Source organism: Festucalex cinctus, chromosome 16 (genome assembly GCF_051991245.1).
Source record: "Festucalex cinctus isolate MCC-2025b chromosome 16, RoL_Fcin_1.0, whole genome shotgun sequence".
Lineage (NCBI taxonomy): Eukaryota > Metazoa > Chordata > Actinopteri > Syngnathiformes > Syngnathidae > Festucalex > Festucalex cinctus.
In genome coordinates this window covers 24187825-24214655 of record NC_135426.1, presented here as the reverse complement: position 1 = coordinate 24214655, position 26831 = coordinate 24187825, and the positions used below count along the sequence as shown (strand labels likewise).

Sequence of the window (26831 nt, the reverse complement as noted above, 5' to 3'; positions counted from 1 at the left end):
CTTGGCTCCGCACCAAAGCAGCTTCAATTTCCTGCCAGTTATTGGCTGTAGCCGGGGAGGATATGTGGACGGGATGCATGCAGCATTCGTTGGCTGAGCACAATTCGAGTGTTTGTGTACCGGCAGTACTGTAGGATGCATGTGTGCCATTCAACATGCCAAAAAAAAAAAAAAAAACTCTGTGGTTACAAATGATGATTATCACAGCATCACCACTGAGCTCAGTGGTTCTTCCCCTGGGTTCGATCGAACCCCCAGGGGGTTAGATGACGTGAAGTAAGAAAAAAAAAAATGTTGAGCACAACAAAGCGGAACCTTGAGACTCAAACGCAAAATTCATTCTCTGGTGCATTCTTAGTCCGCTTCCCAATTAGTTTTGCTTTTAGACTTCCCATAATATATAATAATAAATAAGATCAAAGATTTTGTAGGAAATTTAACAACAAATTAAGGTAAAAAAAAGTCATCGGAAGTCACGGATCATAAAACCTTCATTTACTACTACTGCTTGCAAAAACAATAAAATATTGATATCAATATTTGCTGATAGGAAGAAAGATGATGCATTATTTTTTTCACCCTTATTTTGCTTGTTTCTAATGAATACTAATATGCACAACACCTTTTAAAACATGCTGATATAATGCAGGAACATTCATTAGCATAATGAGAGCATCATGCGGAGGAGGAGTTAGTTACCTTGTCTGCTGTCTGTCTGTCTGTCTTCCATTCGATGGACAGCTGTGTGGAAATACATAAAATGCATGCACACTGACCTCAAGTGGTCCCGATGAAAAGTGCACGGACCTGCTCACATCTCCAACTTCTGTAAGACAGCAAAATATCAGATTTGGCAAATGCCACCACCGAGCAACAGCAATAAAATATTACAATTACATGAAATTACTGCAAATATATATTATGTGTTGTACCTTAATACCATTTAACATATAATATAATATAATATAATATAATATAATATAATATAATATAATATAATATAATATAATATAATATAATATAATATAATGTTATATATATATATAACATAACATATTATATAATATAACTTAACATAACACAACACAACAAAACATAACAATATAATATAATATAATATAATATAATATAATATAATATAATATAATTGCCATGAAAAATAAATTATTACACCAGAATAACATCACACTTCTGATCTTGCGCATCCACTGGAGGGCGATCATGCACCACAGTTTGGGAAGCTCTCATTCAAGATCACATCAACGCGGCTGTCACACTATGGTTTGACCAAAGCAAAAAGTTTCTACTCTTTGCAGCATTGGTACTTTTGACTGTCGAAAATAGGTGCTGCATGAATTCCTCAAATGAATCGAAAATGGGTGTGAATCGTGAATCCAATCGAATTGGGTCCTCGTGAATCGAAACAAATTGATTCGGGAAATCTGAATCGATATATTATCTTTGGAATTAATGGTATCGGCGTGTTACTTGTGAGTAGTCACAGATACCGATACCACCGTTTTAGCCTCTGCCGATACCAGTATCGGTATCGGAACAACACTAGTTAACGCCACGAAAAAATATGCAAAATGTGGCTGTAAAATGCAGCCATGCATGTTGAGGGATGACGAGGCACTCAGTTGTCATAATGTGCTCAACTCGAAATTTGGGGCGAACACACTAAACATGTCTATTAAACGGATGTATTTATTTGTTTTTGTTGCATGTATGTGTGTGCATTGTGAGCAGGAAATTTCAAATTGCAGCGCATCCCAACCCCCTCAAATTCACTGTACTGTAAAATGTTTCAACATGGCAGCCGTCCTGAAGCCCCGCCCACAAGCTGACCTATGAAAACGTAGCAGGCTTTTTTTTTGGGGGGGGGTTGCGCTTGAAACGGCGGGCCAGCCACTTCCGAGCGCGCTCTGTAGCCATGCGGCTGGCAGCCACGCACGGCCGTCCCAATCGGAGTTACGTGGGGACATGGCGAGGAGTACGAGCAAGGGGAACGGCGGCGCCGGTCGCAGCGCTTCTTTTAACTTCTCCATCGACAGCATCCTCAACTTGAGGCCGAGCGAGGAGGATTGCCGGCAAAACGCGGACCAAAAGGACACCTTGGACGAGGTGTGGGACGCCCCGAGACGGCGAGAGGGGGGATCCCGGGAAACAGGTGAGCGAGCTGGATGAAGAACAGGGCTGGGAATCTTTTGACCGTCTCATGATTCGATTCGATTACGATTTTTGGGTCTGCGATTCGATTCAGAATTTTTTTTTTCAAAATTTGATCGACAAATGATTTCTGCTTCAATTTCCAGATATGCACAACATTGTCATGATCGACTCCAGTCTGCTTTGCAAGACAAAATGACAAATCGAGACATTAAAGTGTCTTTTTTTGTTTTTTGTTTTTTGTTTAAACATTTATTCATTTTGCATCGTAAGTGCCTTTTTCCACAAAAACAGCATGTGAGCTACAACTGCCTATTCCCCTTCTTCTTCATTTCTAATTTAAATAAAATCCATTTTTGGATGTTAATATCGATTCGATTCGATTAATACATGAGAATCTCGATTCTTTTATGAATCGATTTTTTTCTAATGAAGAAGTTATTGCCTCACGCAGATAATGATGCTCATTATCATGGTTGATTTAAAAATAGTAATAACGAAAGTCCCCATAAAAGGCCATTTTGCAAAAATGTTCACATAATAAGGCTACTAAAATCAATACTAATAAGATTAACAATGCTAATTGTACCATTATTATTGTTATTAACACTCTTAATAAGATATTTTGTATAATTATTGCGCCCACAAAGGCAATTTAGTAATAAGAAACAAATCCATTTCAATCGGGTCGTGCTCCATCCTCAAGCTATCACACTCCTGCTTACCTTTTAATGTATTTTACCACAATTACTGTAATTGATCAAAATGAGCCTCCTGAATAAAAACATAAAACTTAGACTTACTTAGATTTTGTTCCACTGGTGCATTTCTGCACAGTCAAGAGTCGACAATCTTCTTAGTTTCTTGCAGTCAAAATTGATTCCATTCTATTTAAAAAAACAAAACAAAAAACAAAACAGTCAATAGTAAATATACAAAATACATGCTGTTGAATACAAAGATATAAAATAAAGCTAATGTAGACAATATCTAATGAAAGATGATTTTGAAGGCCACTACAAGGTTCATATTTAAAAAAAAAAAAAAAAGAAAAGAAAGAAAAACCCTGCAACATGTATTTTTTAAATGTACTGAAAATAATAATGAAAATGTCAAAAAGACATGAATAGTCCACATATATTATTTAAATAACAAAAAGATAGTTACCACCTCTAAGTGTATTGTACACAAAAAACATGATATAAATGAAATATACAGGACTGTCTCAGAAAATGAGAATATTGTGATGAAATCCATTATTTTCTGTAAGGCAATTAAAGAAGCAAAAATGTCAGACATTCTTGTTTCATTATAAAGCCATAATCAGCAATATTAAAACAATAAAAGGCTTGCAATATTTCAGTTGATTTATAATGAATTCAGAATGAATGTCATTTTTTGCTTCTTTAATTGCATACAGTCCTGTAGTGTTTTTTTTTTTTTTTTTTAGAAAATACTATTCAGTAAACTTGTACATGTTACACTGTTAAGATTTGTATGAAAATGTATTATTTATTGATCTGAAACTTTGTCATAACTGTGAACCACTGTATTTAACAAACAGGTTGTAATCTGTTTCATATTTGAACGGCTTTGAAATAAAATATTAAGGCTTAATCTTCCATTAATTAATATAACATTTTTCCATGATTAAGGTGTGAACCCTAACTTTAAGTAAGACATTTTCTTGAATATTTTTCCATCAAAAATGGACATTTAAAAATCGAATTGCGTGATGTAATATCGCGATATATTGCCGAATCGATTTTTTTTTTTTAACACCCCGAAAAGTGAGTATTTTTTTTTTATTATTCTGACACATATCCCCCCAAAAAATGACCTTTTCTCATATTTTTATTTTATTTTTTATTTATCAAAAATGGAAAAATTTTAAACGGGCAAGAAGTTTGATTTGATTATTTAATCAAATCATTTGGTAAAATGAACATTATTTTTTTTTGTTTGATTAAAAAAAAAAAAAAAAACTGATTCTAACTGATTGTGTACGTTGACCGATTCCTCCGCAGCGCTCATCAAGACGTCGTCAGACGCGCGTCCCGCCACGTCCAGCGGCGCCAGCAGCCCCGCGGCCAGCAAGAAGAAGACGCGCACCATCTTCTCCAAGCGGCAGATCTTCCAACTGGAGGCGGCGTTCGACGCCAAGCGCTACCTGAGCAGCTCCGAGCGAGCGGGCCTGGCCGGCGCGCTGCAGCTGAGCGAGACCCAGGTGAAGATCTGGTTCCAGAACCGGCGCAACAAGCTCAAGCGGCAGCTACTGGCGGACGAGGACGGGCGGGCCGTAAACGGCGTTTACGAAGACGGCCGGCGTCTACTGGGCCGGTGTCTGCTTCCGGTGGCCTTCCCCGTCTTCTATCCCGACAACATCTACTTCTCCAACACGGACAAATGTTTTGGAGGACTTTTCGATGCGGACAGATGAGTCGAGATTTGCCCCGAAAGACGCAACAGGGAGCAGCTTCTACTTCAGGGCTGTCCAAACTTTTTCCTCTGAGGGCCACATACAGAAAAATAGAAAGCTGCAAGGGCCACTTTGATTTTTTTCCCAGCTCAAGTTGAATAAAAACTCAACAAAACAAAGAGAATTAAATGTTGTTGTTTTTTTAAATCAACAAAGCTACTATGTACAATCTCCGCTAGCTGAAGGTTCACATATAGTGGGAAGTCCTATTGGCATGCTAACCGTTAGCATCAATAGTCACAGTTGTAACACTTTTTAAGCAATGGATATTTGAATAAAAGTAGAGAGATCATATAACAATACTCACAATAGTCTTATTAACTCATTCACTCATTCACCCAGTTAAAATGGAACTTTGACGTCTATAACCGTCAATGGCAGTGAATGTGTTAACGGAGTAGAAGTCAAAGAGGTAGTCTGCATGCCTGTATCAGTACTGCCCCCGGTGATCAAGGTGGGTACACCAGAAGGAACATGCAGCACAATAAAATTGAATGCAAAAACGGTTTAATCTTTACTCTCTATTTAACTTAAATTTCATTTCAATATGGGCAAGATGATTTGAGATACAAGTGTTTTACAAATCGGCCAAACTCCAACCCCGACCTAAGCCCATCTTCTCTTCATCGGTCGGAGGTGAAGACAAATTCATTAAATATGATCAAAAAGGCACATCGATGTTTCGTACGTGCAAGTAAGGCGGCAGAGTTGTTTGGTTTTCATTATTGCCCCCCCCCCCCCCCCCCCCCCCCCCCCCCGTCAGGACAAGCAGCGCTGTCAGCGCGTGAGGTTCCGTTTGAGGTTTCACACGGTTTCAATTCAGCATAACATGCAAATGATAATTGCGAAATGCTGACAAGACTTTTTGTCATTGATACGTTGGAAAGTATCCATAGAACTTTAGTCACGTAACTTTCTTCTCATTGCGTTATGACTTCATTCTCAGAATTTCATGTTGTTAGTTGTTTTGTTTTGTTTCGTTTTTTGGGGGCCGTAACGTTACAATTTTACATTCCATCATGATCGGCTTACATTACAAGATTATACTTGTAACTTTACAACTTTAATTCTCATATTATGACATTTTCCCTGTAATTTAATTTTAATTAATTTAATTTTAATTAAATTTTTCTAAAACGATGACTTTATCCTGTAATCTACTGTGCATTTTTTTTTCACAACATACCAAATTAGAGGTGTCAAAATTAATCGGTTAATCAACAACTATTTTAATGAGGGATAGGCCGATTATCGGTTAGGCCGATTATCGGCACCAATATTCAGCATTTTGAAGAATATCGGCATCGGCCATTTTGAAGAGCCATATGGCCGATTTTTTTTTTTTTTTTTTTTTTTTTTTTTTTTTTTTTTAAGTGTTAACTTCAGGAAATTAATTTAAATTTTAAAAAAAATAATACAAATAAAAAAAAATTCCAAGATGCTGTTGACTCTGGGAAAACTCTGCACCTTCTGTTTTTGTGTGAAATTAAAACTAAGATAAGTAAAAAATTTAATACTTCAGAAATTTTGAAATTTTGCAATACTTTATTTAAGTGTCGAAACAATTGTTTTTATTGAACTTTTGAAAACATTCTACTGCCCTTGGAGATCCCAGAACTTGTTAGATTTGAAAAATATTGACTAAGATTTTAATAAAAATAAATAAATAAATAAAAATATAAATAAAAATAAAAAAAACTCCAATATTTTACTACCTCTAAAAGTTGCTCAATAAACATATTTTTTTAAAATCCCCCCACGAAGGCGCTCATTTGCATCCTCATGGATCATTGAAAGGGGCTGAGTGACACGGTACTTGACATCCTAAACAAGAGCCCATTCATTAGGAGACGCAACCGGATCGCGACCTGGGGGGGGGGGGGCGTCTTTCAGGGGACTTATTGATCAGTGGCTGTGGCGCACGTTGCGGTCTGCAGTGACAGAAGGGTCTCTGTAAATTGAATGGGGGCTGAGGGATTACAACCCGGGTGTATCGGATGAAAGGCGCGTGTGGCGGCGACATGACCGAGGTCAAAGGTTAAACGTGCTCGTCCCAAAGGGAGTTTAAATATGTGACTCGTCATAAAAATACAAGTTTCCTCTCGCAACGGTACATTATTTATCTGATAATATTCTGACTTCAGGTCTTTAACTCATTTACTCCCAATAACGTATAAATACGTTTTTTTTTAATGTTCTAAGTGTCCCAAAGACGTATTTAAACGTTTTTTTGTTTTGTTTTTTTATGCTAGAGCATACAGAAGGCTTTGATGCAGCCTTTCAACTGCAAAGAACGGTTGCAGAAATGGTAGTTATTACACAAACGGCCAGCAGGTGGCAGCAGAGTAAAGGAGATCAACCAGGGCCATCTAGAAAAAGCTAAATTACTTAGAATTTTAAATAGATTTGTGAAAACTGATGAAACTTAGCTCTCTTCTAATGCTAATTGCTGCAAAACGGAAACAGATAGAAACATACTTTTTTTTTCCTGATGAAAGAAGAGACTTTAATCTTTCTTTTGATGCTTTTATAGCAATAGAACACAATATTCTGTGGGCCTTGCAAAATCAGTCAAAATCCAGTAAAGCAGCCGGGACTGCTTCTGTGAAAATGGCGGCGAGTGAATGAGTTAATTGACATGAAATCTACTTCCAATTTCAATTTCGCGATGAATCCCGTTCCGACTACGACACAACTGACTGCCGCTGGATTCTTTGAAGAGACTTGAGAAGCGCTTGCGAGGTGTTTTTAAGACCGGCATACGTACGGGAATCGATAGCGCATGGGAGGAAACTGATACTTGACACTAATGGACGGTGGGAATTATAAAAAGAGAGGCGGGAATTCATATTGATACGGGACATCGCGGGCCAGTTGGGCTCCGAGGGGGCGAGAGGAGAGGGAGGTCGCGGGTTGCGTTGACAGCCTAGCCGCGCTTAATGGAAGCTTATCGACTGACCAACATGGGACCGGGAGGCACAAAGTCTGAGTTTGCCCAACTCAAAGTGATTGCGCGACACTTTTTTTTTTTGTGTGTGTTAGCGCGACAAGAACGCTAATATCATAAACTTGAATATAAATATATATAAAGGGCGGGTAGATGTTGTTGATGTCACAGCAATATACACGTTATATTAGTCAGACTGCACCAAGTTTGGGTCTTGAGCAGAAAAAGTTGTTTTTTTCCAAAGCCTGTTTTTGTATTTTAGCCGCAGGCAGAAGCCGCTAACCGCTAACGCGACACATGCTACAGATTAGCACCGCTCGGCTAACTGGACTGTTTGATCTCAAGACCGCAAATGGATGCAAGGTGAAGAAACGGCGGTGTAATTATGACGGATGATGACAAGAAGAGGAAGCCATTACCTAATAGCCTTTATTAGCAAGCGCAAAAGGTGTTGGTTTGTTTGCGCCTCGTTCTCGTCACAGCTCGCGCGCCGCCTTGGGGCGGAAAACCACCAGCAGATACGACAATTATTGTCATGCAACGTGATTTTGTCTTTTGGTGTTCTTTATAGGACTGCAACAAAAGTCAGCGGTCAAAAGCAACATTTCATCAGAGATGGCTTGATGTCTAATTTTGACAATGTTTTCAAAATTGTCTTTACTTTTCTTCGAGCACATTAGGCTTTTGATGTATTTATTTTTTTTGCTTTTAAGTTTGTCCCATAAAAGTTTGCGCAATACAGATTTTACCATGTGTTGTAATTAATTTATAGCTTGTTGCTGAACGTAACCCTTAATTCATGAATATTACTAAATATATTACTACATTGCATTATTGCATTATTATTATTATTATTATTATTATTATTATTATTATTATCATGATGAAAACCTGATTTTACCATGTGTTGTAATTTATAGCTTGATACTGAACATAAACCTTAATTCATGAATATTACTATATTGCATTATTGCATTATTATTATTATTATTATTATTATTATTATTATCATCATGATGAAAACCTGATTTTACCATGTGTTGTAATTTATAGCTTGATGCTGAACATAAACCTTAATTCATGAATATTACTATATTGCATTATTGTATTATTATTATTATTATTATTATTATCATGATGATGATGAAAACCTGATTTTACCATGTGCTGTAATTTATAGCTATGACGTTTCAGAAAAAAAAATACACTAACATAACCATTAATTCATGAATATTACTAAATATATTAATATTACATTATTGTATTATTATGCTTATGATTATTATGATTATTATTATTATTATCACGATGAGGATGAAAAGCTGATGTACTACAGAAAAATCAAAGGCAGATTGAGAATCAGTGCAACAAAAAAAATCTAGAAAAGTTTACTTGTATTGCTGATTAAAAAAATGTGAGTAAAATGTGTTGTTTATCTGTCAATTATTTTCTCACTGAATCGTGTGAAAACATATTCTCGTTTCCATCCATTTATTTAAAAACATTATTTAAAATCCTTATTCCTTTGCTTTTGTAAAGCGCTTTTACTTTGCCTTATGTAAACCAAATGTACTCGTTTTGTCTCATTTTCATGGCTGAGTAGCTTAAGAAACACTCGTGAAATCGGAGAGGCGACATATTAGAATTATCGGCTAAATACGATGCAAATGCAAAAAAAAAAAAAAAAAAAAACGCGGCAAAGAATGAGCTAACAAGAGTGGTGCGAGTGTTCGGTGTCATCTGTCCAGATCAACCTTCTTCCTCAAGGCTATGGTATTGTTGGCTGTTTTTGTTTTGTTTTGTTTTGTTTTCGAGGCAGCTCGTGCTCAAAGTTGTCACGCCCATAAGTGTGGTTGCTTTTTGAGACGAGAGGGCAGGAAAAAATAAATAAAACAACAAGAGGCCGCGGGTCTGGGCCCAAGGAAGCCCGAGAAGCGTGCGCTGATTCGGCCCGACACTCGCTGCCACAATTCGGCCAGCTGCTGCCGACTCACAGCCGCTCCAAGCAGATCGCTGCCATGTTCTTTTGGACGAGATAGCTCAGACTCTTCACGACAAGTCTTTTTTTTTCTGCTAAAACACGCCCTTACATTTTTTGTCATACTGTAAATATGAAATATGTTTTCTCAATGGAAAATCTCTTCTTCTTTTTTTAAGTGTTATTTTTTCCCCAAATAAAAACGTGGTATTCTGGTAACATTTTGAGTTTATCCCGTGAACATTCAGTTTTGTTTTTTTTCCACATTACTTTTAATTTTTCACATTACCTTTTTTTTTTTCATTAAATCATTCGTCTCTAGTGTGCAACATTCCATCCAAGTTACTCCTGCAAACTCACACGTCGTTTCAAAAATGCTTGAAGGGTTTTTCCTCGGGTTGTCATAATACAAATATTAATAAAAATATTAATAAAAAAATATATGTTTGTAGGTGACTAGTCATGTTATATGATGTACTGCACTGACTGAAATAAGGCTGCAACTAACAATTATTTTAATAATCGATAAATGTGTCGTTTTTTTTTTTTTTTTTTTATTAATCGATGAACTGGTTACTTTACAAAAACATGTATTAATGTCATCCTTTTATTTATATATATATATATAAAAATAAAAATAAAAAGCATTACATTTCAAATTGTAGAAAGTGAACCGACAAATTAATTACGATACAGTTCCTGGTTCAGTCTGTACCATGTCAGAAAATAGTTTAAAAAAAAAAGTTGATTATTGTAATCCAAAGTAAAAGCAAATGTGTTATTTTGAGTCAACACAAAGCTGCTTTCATTGAAAATTACTGATATTGGAGAATACTTACTGTTGAGATGCTGACCAAAGATTTGGACAATTAAAAAAAAAAATATATATCTAAATGATTCATTATCATTTTGATAATTCATTTACCTTCAAAAATTTTCTTGAGCTCAGAAGACGGCAGTCACGTGACACCCTGCGTTGTCGCTCGCTTCTGGAAAAAAAAAAACACACACACAAACAAAGAAGTATTACTGAGGAACCACGCGGCCATTTCGCCTCGTTTGCGGTGTGGTTTTCAGTGCGATTGGCCGCAAAACACCGGCGCTGGATGAGATGGGCGCAGACAAGGCTCCCGGTGCAGGCTGCGGGTGCTACGCCAAGATCATGCCGGGGTCACAAGTTGCGTCTCTTTCACTTATACGTTAAGCCGCAGCTAAATGGCGGACATCTGAGGGCTCTCTGGATTTCTTCCAAAGAACAACAGCCTTCCCTTTGGTCTTCAGTCAATAAAACACACTGTGAAATCATCCCATCGTCCAAATGTTTTTGACATTTACACAAATGAGAAGCATTGCAACAGTTAGATTCCCAGCTGACGAATAAAAACGTCCACGGCAGTGAATGACTTCAGAAAGTCACGTTCTGCTATTTATCGCCAAGCATGTTTCAGCACACTCGCTCTAGCTTACTGTTACTTTTTTTTTTTTTTTTTTTTTTTTTATTTAACCTTTTGCAACAAATAAACGGGCATATGCACGACTGGCTCCTTTCTGTCTTCAACAAAGCTAAAACAATTCTCATTTAAATTTTAGTGGAAATTAAAACTCTTTTTTTTATTATTATTATTATATATTATATTGTTGTTGTTGTTGTTGTCCGAAAAGCTGCTACTAAATGACGAATTTTACAACTGTAGCTGTTTTTATTAAAACCCCTTAAAATTCGGATGGGTCTCTGGCGGGCAAACATTCTTAAAAAAATATATATATAAACTATGCCGATACTCTAAATGGTTCAGGAACAGCTAAACGTACTTTGAATGCAACTTTTTTTAAAGCATTTTCGGCAAAATTGCTCGTATGATAAGGGGTTTTAACCAGATAACAATTTAAAATTCGTCCTGTCAAATTAACTTGAATTGTTCAGTATTTATATTTATATGAGGGGTAAGTCAGCATTAGAAAGACTGACATATGATGCAGTGCACTTAAACAAAAATAAAGCCACAAAATAGTATTGTTCTAAAGATGAGCGCCTCTCATAGCAACGTTAGCGCTCATTAGCACAAGCTAACGTGGTTTATAAAGTATGTAGCTGCCGTTGCTCTTGTTTTAACAATAGCCTCATATAGTTTATAGTTTTTCCCAGATGGTCTAGAGAACGTTAACTCAGTAAAGGAATATTGGGCTTTGTTTTAAACTTTTAATGACATTAAACATCCTGATTCACAAGCTAACTCGCTACTCACCGAATAATTAGCCACAGCAAGAGAATTAGCATGAACTATTACCACGGCTAAGAAGGGGTTAATTAATGCCAACAAGAAAACACATTACTTCCATTTATTAACTAAATAATACAATGACGTGATGTTGCATAAATTCTCAAAGTTTGTATATAATATGAGAGTTGTTGTTGTTTTTTTTCACTTCATAAAGTACACAAACGGAGGTAATTACCTTACAGGTTCACCCGTTTCCACAATCCTTTTGGTATGCCCCAGTGAGACACCAAATTGCCCTTCTTGAACGGATTGGCCCTGCATGGAGACGTAAACCCGTCCGCCATATTTAATGTGTCATGGAACAGAAGGTAGGCCTATGTCACTTTTGATTTCATATCACTTTATCATTTTATGTTTACTCCTTATGTTTAAGATAGACGTAAATGTTTTATGAGCGTTTTCAACTCACAATGTATGTAACCTGTGATAATAAATATTGCAATATGAATAGTACTGTAAATATTTAATTTCTCTCTCTATTATAACCAGACGTGGATATATATGTTGTTCAATGATTTCTATCACATTTTTACTAGTAGAAAAGCCTCCCACTGTTACAATTGTTTACAGCTGCTTTTTTTTTCAGCAGAAAAAGCCATACAGAGAACGGATGGATGGAGTTTTAATAAAGTTACAATTTTACATAAAAAAACAAAAAAAAAACATTTGAATGCTTCTTCCCCCAAAAAATTCATGGAAAAACATTGACTTGTTTTCTCAAAAATATAACTTTTTCTGGAAACTATCCAGCATTACTTTCCTTCTAGAAAATGGAAGATCTTATAAACGAAGGCCAGAACCATGTGCAACCCAACACCACACTTGGCACGGTGACGTGGGCGGCTTCTGCGCGCTGTTGTCGGAAGCGATACGACCTTAAGGATGTGAAGGCTTGAAAACTTGTCGTTTATCACCCATTACTCATGTCGGACTCTGAATTTGGCGGTTTCTCGTGACTTGCATTTGACGGGACAGCGGACGGCGTAACCGCAAGCCATAAATCATGTCGTGTCCCGCATGGAAAACAATGCCGTGTTTGTTCCACTCGCACTCAACAACTGAACACAAATGATGATGTCATTACGTTGCAGTCAATGAAAGGAATCCTCTCTTTAAAAAACATGGTACTGTAATGATTTATGTGACTGATGACATCAAATACACAAATGTGGACTCGTATTTCTGGCCTGACTATCCCAGATTTGGAGCAGTGGCACGTGGGTTTGGAACCAGCGATAAATGAGGGTTCACCGCGCAAGTGGCTGAATGTTGAAATCAGGTGCACAAACGTAATTAGGCAATACATGAGAGCGGAAGCGCTAAGCATGAAAAGAACGTGAGCTAGTGGCTCAAGAGCAGCCAGGTGGGAGACGGCGCCCCCGGCAGGACGAAGTAGTTCCACCACCAGGGCTTCTCCACTCGCTCGGCGGGGCTTTGGCTCACGTCGGCCATTTGGGTGTAGCGTTCGTACTGGTTGTTGGGATCGAAGCGCTCGTAGGCGGCGAGCGCCGCCTCCTCCTCCTCCAGCTGCTCGGCCTCCAGCGGCGCCTTCTCCAGGACAAAGTCCACTCGTCCGGCCGAGTGCATCATGGGAGGCAGGTGGATTTTCTTGGCGGCTCGAGTGTAACCGGGCGCAGTGGCCGACACGATGTGAATGCCCGGGCTGAGGAGGCGCCAGTATTCTCCGTTTTCCGCTGTTTCAGGGGAAAAAAAGGATTGTTGAAAACATGCTACCCTTTTCATGTCAAATGAGTTTGTTTTGGTCCATAAAATCAGCCATTTATTTTATTTATCCAGGTTAGGCAATTAAGAACAGATTCTCATTGATAATGCTGACCAGCCGAGTCATACAAAGCCAAATAAAAACAAATGTTACAGTCACATATTTACGTAATCTGTATTAAATGTCAAATGCATACTGGGTTTGTCATTTGCCTAAAGCAGGCGTGTCCAAACTTTTTCATTTGAGGGCCACATACAGAAAATCCGAAGGACGCAAGGGCCACATCATGTCACAAAGAGAAATTGTGTTTAGTCCTAAAAACTGTACAAATAATTTATTTGTGCTTTTGCTACAGTATATAAAGCAATTTATTTGTAATATGGCAGAAGGGTTATTATAGTTTTGGAATTTTTCATTTTAGTTAGTTTTTAGTAGTTTTCAGGGTGGTTCTGATTAGTTCTTTAAAAAATGCTTAGTTTTAGTTTAGTTTGTTAGTTTCAATATTAGTATTAGTTTTGTTATTTTTTTTTTTTTATGTGTATTACTTGTGTGCAACATTTAAAAAAAACGCCATGCGAGCAATGCAATCTGAAGGTGCTTTTCTATTGGCTGCTGCTAAATGACGTCACTTCTGTGTGACGTACTTTCAAACGGAGGACATGTTTGCTATAATTATAGTTTTAGTTAGTTTTGTAAACATAAAATGTAGTTTCAGTTAGTTTTCGTTTTTTAAAAACGCATTTTCGTTTTTATTTTATTTCGGTAAAAATATTGTTTTTTGAATTTTTGTTTTTTCATTAGTTTTAGTCAACTAAAATAACCTTTAATGGCACCTGTTTTTCCAATACCATCTCCAAACATTTGTGTTTATTTTATTTCATTTGAACTGAGTCAAATGCCATTTTTAGCAAATGGCCCCCGGGCCGCCATTGGCCGAAACCCTATCACACATTTGGCAAAGACAGAAAGCAGTGAAACATTTACAAGAAATGCACGATTCGAAACATGGATGCGAACAGCAGCGGGCACACACATATTACCTGTCGTAATGTCATGGCGTATTCCGCGCACCGACACCCTCGCACCTTTGATTCCATTTCCCTCCACATCTCTTACAATACCTTTGATGCCACGGTGGACCTGAAGAGAATTGTGAATATGTATTTACATCTATTTTGAAAGGCATCCAAAGAAGAAGAGCAGAAAGGGTCAGGATGCTTACTGCTTCTATAAACGACATCAACGCCTCCTGGTTTTCGTGCCAGCTGATAAACAAATCCTCCTCGGGTGGGAATTTCTCACATCCCAACTCCACGGTCACCTCGAAGCAGTTGGTGTGGAGGTAGTTGAAGTCTTGCATGCCTTGGCCACCACACAAATACGGTCAAAACTCGCTTTTCCAACATAATCCGTTCCAGAAAGCGATTTGTTCGAAATCCAAAACAATTTTTTCCCATTATAATTATTGTAAATAATTTTCATCCGTTCCAAGTCTAAAAAAAACTTTTCCCACGTTTTTTTTTTTTTTTTACTATTTTACACCATAAACTGCACTGTATACTGTTTACCATAAATAGAAAAGGGTAGAAATAGACACTGTTTTATTTAGACATCCTATCTAAAATGATGGGAAAAAAAATGCAAAAATTTATTTTTTAAATTCAATAGTTCTGCGCACTACTTTCCTCTTTTCTTCACCAGCTTTACCACTTGCACTTGCTTTCTTTGGATCCATGATTAGGGGATAATACACGATGCAAAACAAAAAAAAAATATTAAAAAAAAATAAAAATAATAATAATAATAATAATAATAATAACAATAATAATAATAATAATAATAATAATAATAATAATAATAATAATGAACAGGCCTGCTCCAAACGAACTTTGAACACGAATGTGCTACGGAGGAAGCATTCGAGTGAGTCGCGTTCAGGTACGCTCGGCTTTTTTTTTTTCAGTTTGGTCGAGAGCCGAATTTTTGGACGAGTTCTGAGACATAAACTTCTCAATTTTTCTGGTTGAAACCCGATTTGGTTGAGATTAGAACAGAAGCGTTCGAAAACCGAGGTTTGACTTAATACAAAAACATAAAAACGGCGTTGTTTAACCCAGAGACGCTCAGCGGCAGAACTTTGGTCATTTGGCTCCCTCTGCTGGCCATCTCCGGAACTGTCTCACCTCCTGCATTGCTGGCCCACTGCGCCCCGTTCACGGTCCCTCTGTGACTGTGAGAGTAAGCCGAGCCGCAGCGAGTGTTCCCGTTGTACATGCTTTCATGTGTGCTCGCGTAGCTTCTGGACAGGAACTTAAACACCTGAAAAAAAATATTCATTTCCGTTAATCCCACAACAGAAAGGATTTCGTGTATCCCACATACATGGGCACCAGGTAGCCTATTCTAAAAATAACTCATTAAATCATTCACTCGCCGCCATTTTCACATTTCGCAATCCCGTTCACTGTTTTACTGGATTTTGACTGATTTTGCAAGGCCCACAGAATATTGTGTTCGATTGTTATAAAAGCATGGAACCTATCAAAAGAAAGATTAAAGTCTCTTCTTTGATCAGGAAAAAAAAAAAGTATGTTTCTATCTGTTTCCGTTTTGCAGCAATTAGCATTAGAAGAGAGCTAAATTTCATCAGTTTTCACAAATTTTTTTCTAGATGGCCCTGGTTGATCTCCTTTGGTCTGCTGCCACCTGCTGGCCGTTTGTGTAATAACTACCATTTCTGCACCCGTTCTTTGCAGTTGAGAGGCTGCATCAAAGCCTTCTGTATGCTCTAGCATTAAAAAAACAAAAAAACGTCTTTGGGACACTTAGAACATTAAAAAAACGTATTTACACGTTATTGGGAGCAAATGAGTTAATTATGGGACATTGTCATTTCAAAACAACTACCGATGATGAACCAAATAACAGAGCGATGTCACATCTGCTGACCTTGTCATCCGGCGTGGGGGAGAACAGATTCAGATCCAGCGGGTGCTTGGAGCGATCGTACGGGTAGGACACCACCATATCGCCGCCGTGGAAGTTGGCCGACAGCACGAACGGGATGGAGCGGATCCATTTCATCACGGCGTACGTCTCGGGCGCCACCTTTTGGCGAAAGCGGCAAAAGCAACAGGTTGCGTCCGCGTGCGCCGGACGGATCCAAACCCAAATGCCAAACGCTGCGCCGCGCTGCGCCGTACCTTGCCAAACCAGTAATGGTCAGGGATTGGGATGTGGTCGGTGCGGTAGCCTTTTTGGCGGCGGCGATTGTAAACGATGGAAGTCAAATCGGGGAAGTTTCGATTCAGGTCGATGTTCTGGCCGTTGTTCTTGCCCACGTTGGTTGCACTGTAGCCGCGACCCTGGAAAAGACGCACCAAAACATCGAATAGTTCTCAGGTTTTATTCGGAAAAAGTAGATACTGTAATCATTTACATTTTTGTAAGGCAATTTAACATAATGCACAGTTAGAACATTAACACCGAGCTTCATTTTAGAATAAAAAAAAGAAAAAAACTGCACTCAAATTAGGATTACATTCAAATGCATTGTACATAAAAGTGAAGCCAAAATCGGACTGAAATAAATGAAAACAAACAAACAAAAAAATGTGGCTTTTCCACATTAAATATTACACAATAAATATTTATTTATGTTTTTCAATTTTTACATAACAAAAAACAAAACACACAAAAAAAACAACAATCACAAATACATAAATAAATGCAACTGATCTGTATGAGATGGAGTGATTATTTTTGTTACCACCAGAGGGAACCCTTGTCGCACTTTTCATTAAAAAAAAAAAAAAAAAAAAAAAAGTCTTATGACAGTTGTTTCCCCCGTATTATTAATTATTATTATTAATTATATAAATAATTATTTAAAATTAATAATTAATTAATAATTATTATTATAATTATTTTATATTGGCTTGTAGCACAGAAACACAATATGATTTTTTAAATATTTTTTTTTTAAATTGAAAGCTACCAGTTTATTCACATAATAGCATGCCTTTTTTTTTCTCTCATGCTTTTTACTTGAAAAAAATAACACAATTTTCACAATATTAGACATTTTGTAAGGTTTATGACCTTTTCCGTTTGTTATTCTCATAACAGTTCAAATTTTTTCTTATAACACTGCGTCTGTTTTAATCCAAATGTAACATTTTTAATTGTAAAAAAAAACAGACTGCAATCTGTCTCGGGTAAAAGTAGGACTCTAATATTGCAATATTTCATTACTTCCTGTCTCGCATTATGACATCTTATTCCATTAAAATGAATTGAAATCATAATTCTAACAATATAACTAGATTGATATTGCTACACCACTTCTGTGCTTATTTTCACATACTATTTTCTTGTAACATTGAACATTTTGTCATATTTAACTTAAATTACAAGGAATTTTTTTTTCTTTTTTTAAGAGAATTTTTTTTAAGAGAGAAATCACAAGGAATTTAATTGTAATTATATTCATTTGTTCTATAAAAAAAAAAGACTTTTCATACTATTAAGATGATTTTTTTTATTAAAGGGATACTTCACTTATTTAGCCCATTATAGCAATAAAAGTCAATATTTTGTCTCTAATTAATTTGATACTTTCGTTATTTTTCACATACAATTAGTACCTTTAAAAACACATTTTGCAACTTGCTGTCGACTGAAAATGACATCACAAGGGCTCAGGGAACCAATCACAGCTCACCTGTTTTCTAGGTTTGGTCATGTGACATTCGCAAGCTGAGCTGTGATTGGTTACCTGAGCCCTTGTGATGTCATTTTCAGTCGACAGCAAGTTGCAAAATGTGTTTTTAAAGGTACTAATTGTATATGAAAAATAATGAAAATATAAAATTTATTATAGGCAAAATATTAATGTTTAACTGCCAAAAATGGCTAAATAAGTAAAGTGTCCCTTTAATGTTTCCCATTATTTTTTTTGAAAGAAAACGATTCAGCGATCATCACTGACCTCTTCGTCGTCGTCGTCGTCGCCGCCGCCGCCGTTCCCGTCGTCGTGGCCGGAAAGCGCCGCCTCGAAGCCGTCGGGGTTGACGGAGGGCAGGATGTGGACGCGCGTGGTGTTGACCAGGCTGCGCACGCGCTCGTTGCCCAGGCGGTACTCGGAGCACAGCGACTGCGCCAGGTAGACCAGCATCTGCCGGCCCACCGCCTCGTCCCCGTGCACGTTGGCCACAAACTTCATCTCGGGCTCCACTGCGCACAACAACAAAAAATAAAAATAAATAAAAACTGGCTCAGGACCGGCGGATGGAGATTCTGAAGGGCCGTTTTTTTTTTTGGACGTACGCAACTCGTGTTGTCCGGGACTGTCGGAGAACTCGATGACCAGCAGCTCCCTGCCCTCGGCGCTGCGGCCGATGCTGTAAGTTCGGGCGATGTCGGCGCATTCCTGCTCCGTCCTCTTCAAGATGTTGTTCAGCTGAGCGTTGGTGTGGTACGTGTATTTGATTTTCAGCGCTGGTTCCACCGGGGGCGCGTCCAAGAACATGTAGTCGTCGTCGCCGTCCGATTGCGCTGCCGCAAAAGGAAATGCGTCTACTTTTAACAACTGAGGTAGCAAAAATGCTTTTTAATCAATTCACTTCGATTCAATAAAAAGCAATGATACTGTGTGTGAGCGACTGTTCAATTGTACGGGAAATTGGGATCGGCCGAATTTCCTGTGGAAGTCAACTGGACGAATAATTGTAAATAATAAGTTATGCGCTTGCTTGCAATGAAGAATGCTTTGCTCTGTTCCCACTCACGCTCACGTCGCCTGAAGATGAAAGTCAAAAAGCTGAAGAACCACAACATCTAACGCAGCCGAATGGTTCGAGCCAGTCTGCCGAGGTCGTCTGTTTCCGGTTAACTCATTCACTGCCATTGACGGAAAAAGACGACAAATGATTTTTTTGCTGGTCTGGCAATGAATGTGTTAATAAATAACTTTAAAAAAAAAATAAAAAATCAAAGTGGCCCTTGCAGCTTTCTATTTTTCTGTATGTGGCCCTCAGAGGAAAAAGTTTGGACACCCCTGCTGTACATTATATCAACAATTTATAATTGCTTCGTTGATTTTTACCATGTTTAACTCATTTACTGCCATTGACAGAAAAAGACGTCAAATGATGCATTTTTTGCTGGTCTGGCAATGAATGTGTTAATAAATGATTGTCGACAACAAGTGGCAAAATGGCCGCCCCTTGAGATGGATTAAAAACGGCTGGATTTTGCTGCTTAACTCATATTCCACTAACGCAATATTAACCAGGAGACCGTATTTCGACCAGTGTGGCTGCGTAGAACATATAATTGTCAAAAAAAAAAAAAAAAAAGTGTTGATTTCCCCTTTAAATTGTCATGACTCGAGTCATGCAGGGGTCTTGTCTCGTGTCTGGGGTCATGCCTAGGTTAAGTTTGAGGCGAGTTCATGACCGTGCGCCAGAGTTCACGACCCCGTTACGTGTCGGTTTTGGTGTTGATGTAACAGCAACAATTTTCAACTCGTTTTAGGCTATATGATGTCAGGAACTATCTGTAATTACAGAGTCAACAGCCAATCAGAGAATTCCATGTCACTCACATGTCTAGCCACAACCAATAAGATTGATTGACTGAATTGTGTGTGTTTTTGCCGGATTATTGCTCCACTGTTCCTGTGTACCGCTCTCTTAGTTTCTCAATGTGAATAAATGAACACTTATTTGTGTCTGCGTTTGGGATCATACCTCTCAGCACATAACATAAATAACTTTATTCTCAAAACAGTCCTCATTTTTTTTCTCTGATTTTATTTTATTGTAGCACATTTTCCTGGCAAAAACTTCATTTTCATAACTTCACAACTTGATAAAACATTGAAAATACTTTACGGTGCAATTAATGTCGGGTTTTTGTCATGTTTCTCGACGCTGAATCGGGTCACGTGACAGCAAACCAAGACGAGAATGAAATGAAAACAAGCGTCCAATGAAAACAGACGCAAGAAAATCCAAAAGGGAGGCTGGGGGGAAATCTGGCATCCCGCTCGAACTTTCTTGGAGCCAGACGAGCGCGTGTGCATGCCAGATGGGAACATTCCGCAGCTAAAGTCAACCAAAAAAAAAAAAATGTAACTCCAAGCATCACTTTCCCGGAGTTTCACAGATTTTTTGGGGTTTTTTGGTTTTTAATCGATTGTTTTCTAATTTGTTGAGTCACACTCAAATGTGAAGCCAACATAATTATTTTTTTTTCATTTGTTTGTCAATTTAACGACGACATTGGCAAGCAAGACAGATGATGATGATATTGTTTCGGATTTCATATATAATGCAGAGCATTGATTCTGTTGTAAACGTACTGCAAATAAAGAAGGAATTCCCTCACGTGTTTTTTTTGTCTACATTCCTGTTCCTTACAACTTTCTGTTCCTGTTGCTGCAGGGAAGTTATTTTTCACTAACAAAGAGCAAGCAGTGTTATCATTATTTTTGTGCCGTTTTGTTTTTTTTCTTTAGTAATTCGTCTACATTCCTGTTCCTGTGGAATCTCCGTTCCTGTTCTTGCTTGGAAGTTGTCATTTTTTCAACTAACAAAGACTATTCAGTGTCACAATCTTTTTAGTGCTGTTTTTTTTTTTTTTTTTTTTTTTTCTTTAGTCCACATTCCTGTTCTATGAGATATTGGTTCCTGTTCCTGCATGAAAGTTGTCATTCTTATACCAGTGCTTCTCAATTATTTTCTGTCATGCCCCCCCGAAGAAAACATCTCGCACCCCCCACACCCCCACGCGACTATAAATAGTATAATTTCTCTATAAAATTGTTATAAGCACACTTGTGCATAACACTGTATCCGTATTAACGTATAAGAGGATAAAAAAAAAGAAAAAGAAATATGGAGCAACTTACAACAAAGAATAGCTTTACTAACTGTAACAAAAAAGATTTAAAGTGCATCTGAAATTCGAAAATACAATTAAATCCTTAATTAAACTATAAACATTTTTTTGACTGACCATGTCAAACCATATGATACGGAAAAATAAAATGACATAAAATCAATAAATAATAATGCTTTCAAACTCACCAACATTAACTCACAATATTAAAAAAAAGAGAAAAAAAACAACTTTAACCTGAAAAACAAAAATCTAAAATAATTTGTGCTGATTTCTTCCTTTTTTTTTTTTTTTTTGCTGTGTGCAAAGCGCACATGCTCAGTGCGAACAAAACCCTACACCACTGAGCGAATGCTCCCTGCACACACTCTGCCAATAATGAGCGCCACTGCCCCCTAATGTAGTGGAGGTGCAATTGCACTTTATTCTAGGACAGTAAAAAAAATAAAAATAAAAAAATAAATAAATAAAAAAGCATGTTCCTCGAGGTCAAATGCGCCCCCCTTGATGGAGCCTTGTGGCCCCCTGGGGGGGGGGGCCCGCCCCACTATTTGAGAAGCACTGGTTTAGCCTGAGCTCTTGTTTCCTACTGGTTTTGTAGTCCCGTTCCTGTTTTTCGTGCCTGTTAAACCGCAAATTCTTTACAGTTTTTGGTGCTATTTTTTATTTTTTGTTCCTGCAGTCTGTCCCTTCCTGTTCCGGCATGGCAATTGTCTTTTTTTTTTTTTTTTTTTCTATTCAGTGTTATAATCATCACACCTGTTTTTGGCATTCACTTCTTTAGTCTGACATAGTTTTTGTGCGGTTACTTTCCAGATATAAAAATACAAAATAAATAAAAGAAAAAGAGCATCCGTGACCCCGGGTTTTCACCGGATGCGGTTGCGGTGCGGTTGCGGTGCGTCTTGACTGCGTGCTCCGGACGGGTCAATTTTTTTGTCAATCCACACCGGCTCCGCACAGCTGCGGTCCGGCAGCTCCGTCGCCGCCCACTTCCCGACGTGTCTCGCGGGATCATGTGGCATTTCACAACGACAAACATACAGAAAGTCTGTGCTCAACAGAGAAGCAGAAAGAGAGGTGGACTTCTTTTGATTGAACCTTTTCTTCTTCTTCTGCTATGAGATTCCATGCAGCATCCTTTTTTTGGTTGTCCTCGTAAAAAGGATGTGCCGTGTCATATATTATTTTGTGGTTTTCCACCTCCAATATAAACCTCTCCTCGTCCATGTTCGCTGGTGTCTAAACCGTGAATGAGCACATGGCCCGGCGACGCCCACGTCACGTTTTGCTGAAAAGCTTGCGAAATAGGAGCTGGCGAGTGTTTTATTCTGAAAGGTAACCGGAAATTTATTTTGAAACTGCGTCGGTCTTCCTGTCCCGCTCGATGTGTTTTGTGCTAGCTTGCCATTTGCCGGAGGCCTCCCGCTGCGGCGTCCGGCAAAAATAGAAAATAGGTCTATCCTTGCGGAAGGCCGCAGCTGAGACGCAGTCGACACGCAACGCACCCGCAAGCGGTGTCAACTGCACCATTCGAATGAATGGAATCTAATTGCTTGCGTCGCCGGACCACACCGCAACCGCACCGCAACCGCACCGCAACCGCACCGCAGGTTGTCGCTCACCTGCGAGGTCGCGGAGCGGGTCGTAGCATCCCTCCTCGTCGGCCACGAAGAAGCGGTCGCAGTCCAGGAAGTAGGGCCAGGCCATCTGGATGGCCTCCAAGGCGTGGACGCAGCGCTTGCGCGCGGCCTCGCAGGTGCGCCGGCAGGGCTTCAGCGCCTTGTCGTTCTCGCAGCGCGGCGCCAGCACGGCGCAGCCCAGCATGCGCACTTCCCGGTGGCACTCGCCGCCCAGCAGCGTCTCCAGCACGCTCATGAGGAGGTACTCGACGCCGCTCTCGGCGTCCTGGCGGGCGCCGTGGCCCAGGATGTTGGGGAACAGCGTGTGCGTGTACGCCATGTCGTCGCAGTACGACAGCTGCATCTCCTCGCATTTGGCTGAGGCGGAAAAATCAAACGGCAGCGATGGACGGCGTGAAAATCAGCTTGGTAAACGTTGCGATGACTAACGGATCCCTGTAGGTGGCGGTGTCGCGTCGCTTTGGATTTGAGATCAATGATGAGCTCAGGGGTGTCCAAACTTTTTCATGTGAGGGCCACAGACAGAAAATCCGAAGGACGCAAGGGCCACATCATGTTATGAGTTTAGTCCGAAAAATTGTACAAATTATTTATTTGTGCTTTTGCATATTTAGAAAAATGCTACAGCATATAAACCAATTCATTTGTAATATGGCAGTAGGGTTATTCTGGTTTTGGAATTTTTCATTTTAGTTTATTATTAGTTTTCAGGGTGGTTCTGTTAGTTTTTATTAGTTTAGTTCTTTAAAAAAAATGCTTAGTTTTAGTTTAATTTGTTCGTTTCAGTATTAGTATTTTTTTTTTTTTAAAGTGTATTACTGTGCACAATATTAAAAAAAACATCATGGGAGCAATGTCATCTTTTGGTGCTTTTTTATTGGCTGCTGCTAGATGACGTCACTTCTGTGTGACATACTTTCAAACGTCATTATTCCGGTTTATATCAAAATAAATCGACTAAAAATCAGATTTAAAATCATCCCCAAAGGCTCGTGCATTAAATTAATTACCAAAAGACTAAAACGTAAGGACATGTTTGCTAAAATGTAGTTTCAGTTAGTTTTTGTTTTATAAAAAGCATTTTCATTTTTATTTTATTTCAGTAACAATATTGTTTTTTGAATTTGAGTTTTTTCATTAGTTTTCGTTAACCTTTAATGGCACCTGTTTTTCGATACCTTCTTACTTTGACCATCTCCAAACATTTTTGTTTCATTTATTTTATTTGAACTGAGTCAAATGCCATTTTAAGCATTTGTCGAGGGCCACTGAAAAATGGACGGCAGGCCGCAAATGGCCCCCGGGCCGGAGTTTGGACACCACTGGATTAGCCAATAAAAACCGTCAATTATTTTCCATTAAAAGCTCTTTCTCAATCTCATTTTTATTGTTTGAGATGTCACAAAAACTAAAAATATGAACATTAAAGTCACAAAAAGCCAATTTTTTCCTTTTTGGGATGTTTTGCTGAATCTGAGATGTGTTTCTTCCAGTACAAATCATTTTTTGGGGGGGATATTTTGGTTTGGCAGTATGCCGTGAGATTGTTCATATGATGATCTTGGCGCTGCTGGAAATGAGAACGTGAACATTTCATGCAGCTGCAGATCATCTCGAAATGCAACACATGCGACACAGGCCGGACGGCTTCTCAAGTCACATTCCATCAGTGTGACTTTTTGTGAAAAGACTACTGGGCGTCTTGAAAGCTCTTCCACTCACGTTTTTCTTCCACGATTGGCTTGCAGTGACCTGGAAGACACGCAGGCAAAGTTAGAACACATTTTCTTGTCAAATGAAGACATGAAGTTGCGTTTTCATGTTGATTACGTTTTTCCTTGTGAAGAATGCTTTTGTAAAATTGCAATGTTAATGACATTTTCTTGCTGAGGTTCATGTAGAATTTAGGACTTTATTCATGTAAAAATGGATCACAAAATTCTGTTATATCCTGACTTTAAAAAAAATATGCTTTAGTCCTATTTGTAAAATTGTGTCATTGAACATTCTGCTTTTCTTCTGGTGAAATTGAGTACTTTTAGTTTGCCTACTCGAACTTCAACTGAAAATGTTCAACTTTCAGATAGAAATCCAACTTGATTCTTGTACAAAATACCGTTTTCCCTCTCAAAATATTGCGCAAATTGAACACGTAACCTTCCACCGGATCCACAGCTGGTTTATTGAGACTTTAGTCCAGCCAGAATCACGATCATGTCAACAAAAAAATGGATATGTAACTTTATGATTGTGCAAAAGCTGGAAACGCGAACTGGAAGGTTCGAGTTGGGAGCCACAAGAAACCACGGTACGAGCATGCACGCGTCATCGTCGAATTTGTGCAACGGCAAACAACAACAACAAAAGCCCCGCAAATAAAAGCAGACGTTACCTCGAACCTCCGAGTCGCACCGCGGAGGCAAAGCCGCCACCAGCACGACGCTGGAAATTTGTAGCGCGACGAGGAGCATGATGCGCATTTTCCACACTTTGTGTTCCAGCGATGTGGCAAAAAAAAAAAAAAAAAGAGAGAAAAAGAAAAGAAAAGGAAAGAAAAGAAAAGGAGAACTCCCCCGTCGTAAGCGCGACTTTATTCCAACTTCCGGTGCATCGACATCAAGTTACAAGGCAGCCAAATAATGTTTTGGTGCCAGCGAAAGTAACCCGTTATTGGCTGACTGGCTGGTGACGCGTCGTAAATAAAAAAAATAAATAAATAAAAAAAACGAGAAAAAAACAGCTGTCTTCAAGGTTGGGGTTTTGGCCACGTGACTTCGCGTCAGCTAGGAGGCGTGTTCAGGTGTTATTTGTCGTCCCCCTTGTGGTCATTTTCTGTTGCCGATGCCTTAATAAGTATCCATCCATTTTCTTGACCGCTTATTCCTCACAAGGGTCGCGGGGAGGTGCTGGAGCCTATCTCAGCTGGCTCTGGGCAGTAGGCGGGGGACACCCTGGACTGGTCGCCAGCCAATCACAGCCTTAATAAGTATCCAAGTACAAATACTTCTACTGCTGTGGAGAGTCTCTGAATTGATAATACAGCACAAATATAATGGTTACTGCACTGACTTTTTTTTTGTTTTGTTCCTGATTTGGGTCCAATAACTACCTATGGAATAAAATGTTTTAATGATAAACATAAACATGACATAATTTTACATGAAAGTTTGAAATTTGCAGTAAAATGTAACTTTACACAATTGCTCATGATGAGTTAGCATTAAGCTAACTTTTAAGAGTGTTTACGGCAAATTTTCGTCATTGTTTTAACCCATTTAATCAATTCCCCCCCCCCCCCCCCCCCACCCCCAGACATATAAAAATCAAAATCAGGTGTCATTGATAGCCCTTTAAATAATAAATTCAAAAAATAATGGATGAAACATAGGTGAAAATGTATGTTTTATGTATGTTGGGACGAGTTGAGGAAGCCATCTTCTTCTCAAGGTGTAACCAGGAAGTAAACAGCTCTGGTCATGTGATAATTTATTCCAAACATGTGCAAATGCATACATTTCATCCAAGCGATGTATTCTGACAATATATACTGAAAATATTTTTGAAAGATAACACAGTAACATTTTTAGAGCCCTGTAAATTTAACGATTCTTATGAAATTGGCTTGGTCTTAAGTCAAGCGTTTTATTAAAATGAAAAAGAAGAAGACAAGTGGAGCTACCTCCCCGGGGGCGTGGTGTGCTCAAC

General features: G+C 38.6%; 2 protein-coding genes across 2 annotated transcripts; one reads left to right on the top strand and one right to left on the bottom strand.

The window, feature by feature from the left end:
- The first annotated feature begins 1983 nt into the window (after positions 1–1983).
- On the top strand, positions 1984–4609 carry LOC144003228 (homeobox protein HMX2-like). The gene is made up of 2 exons (XM_077499254.1): positions 1984–2170; positions 4197–4609. The coding sequence occupies exons 1-2, from the start codon at positions 1984–1986 to the stop codon at positions 4607–4609; spliced, it is 600 nt and encodes a 199-aa protein (XP_077355380.1).
- Positions 4610–11896: 7287 nt separating this feature from the next.
- On the bottom strand, positions 11897–26381 carry LOC144003854 (carboxypeptidase Z-like). The gene is made up of 11 exons (XM_077500495.1): positions 25519–26381; positions 24849–24878; positions 23109–23483; positions 18907–19134; positions 18569–18813; positions 16782–16943; positions 16528–16686; positions 15762–15897; positions 14801–14940; positions 14619–14718; positions 11897–13549 (listed from the first exon to the last, which is right to left on the bottom strand). Exons 1-11 carry the CDS (start codon positions 25604–25606, stop codon positions 13197–13199), a joined length of 2016 nt encoding a protein of 671 aa, XP_077356621.1. The 5' UTR covers positions 25607–26381; the 3' UTR covers positions 11897–13196.
- Positions 26382–26831: the final 450 nt, after the last annotated feature.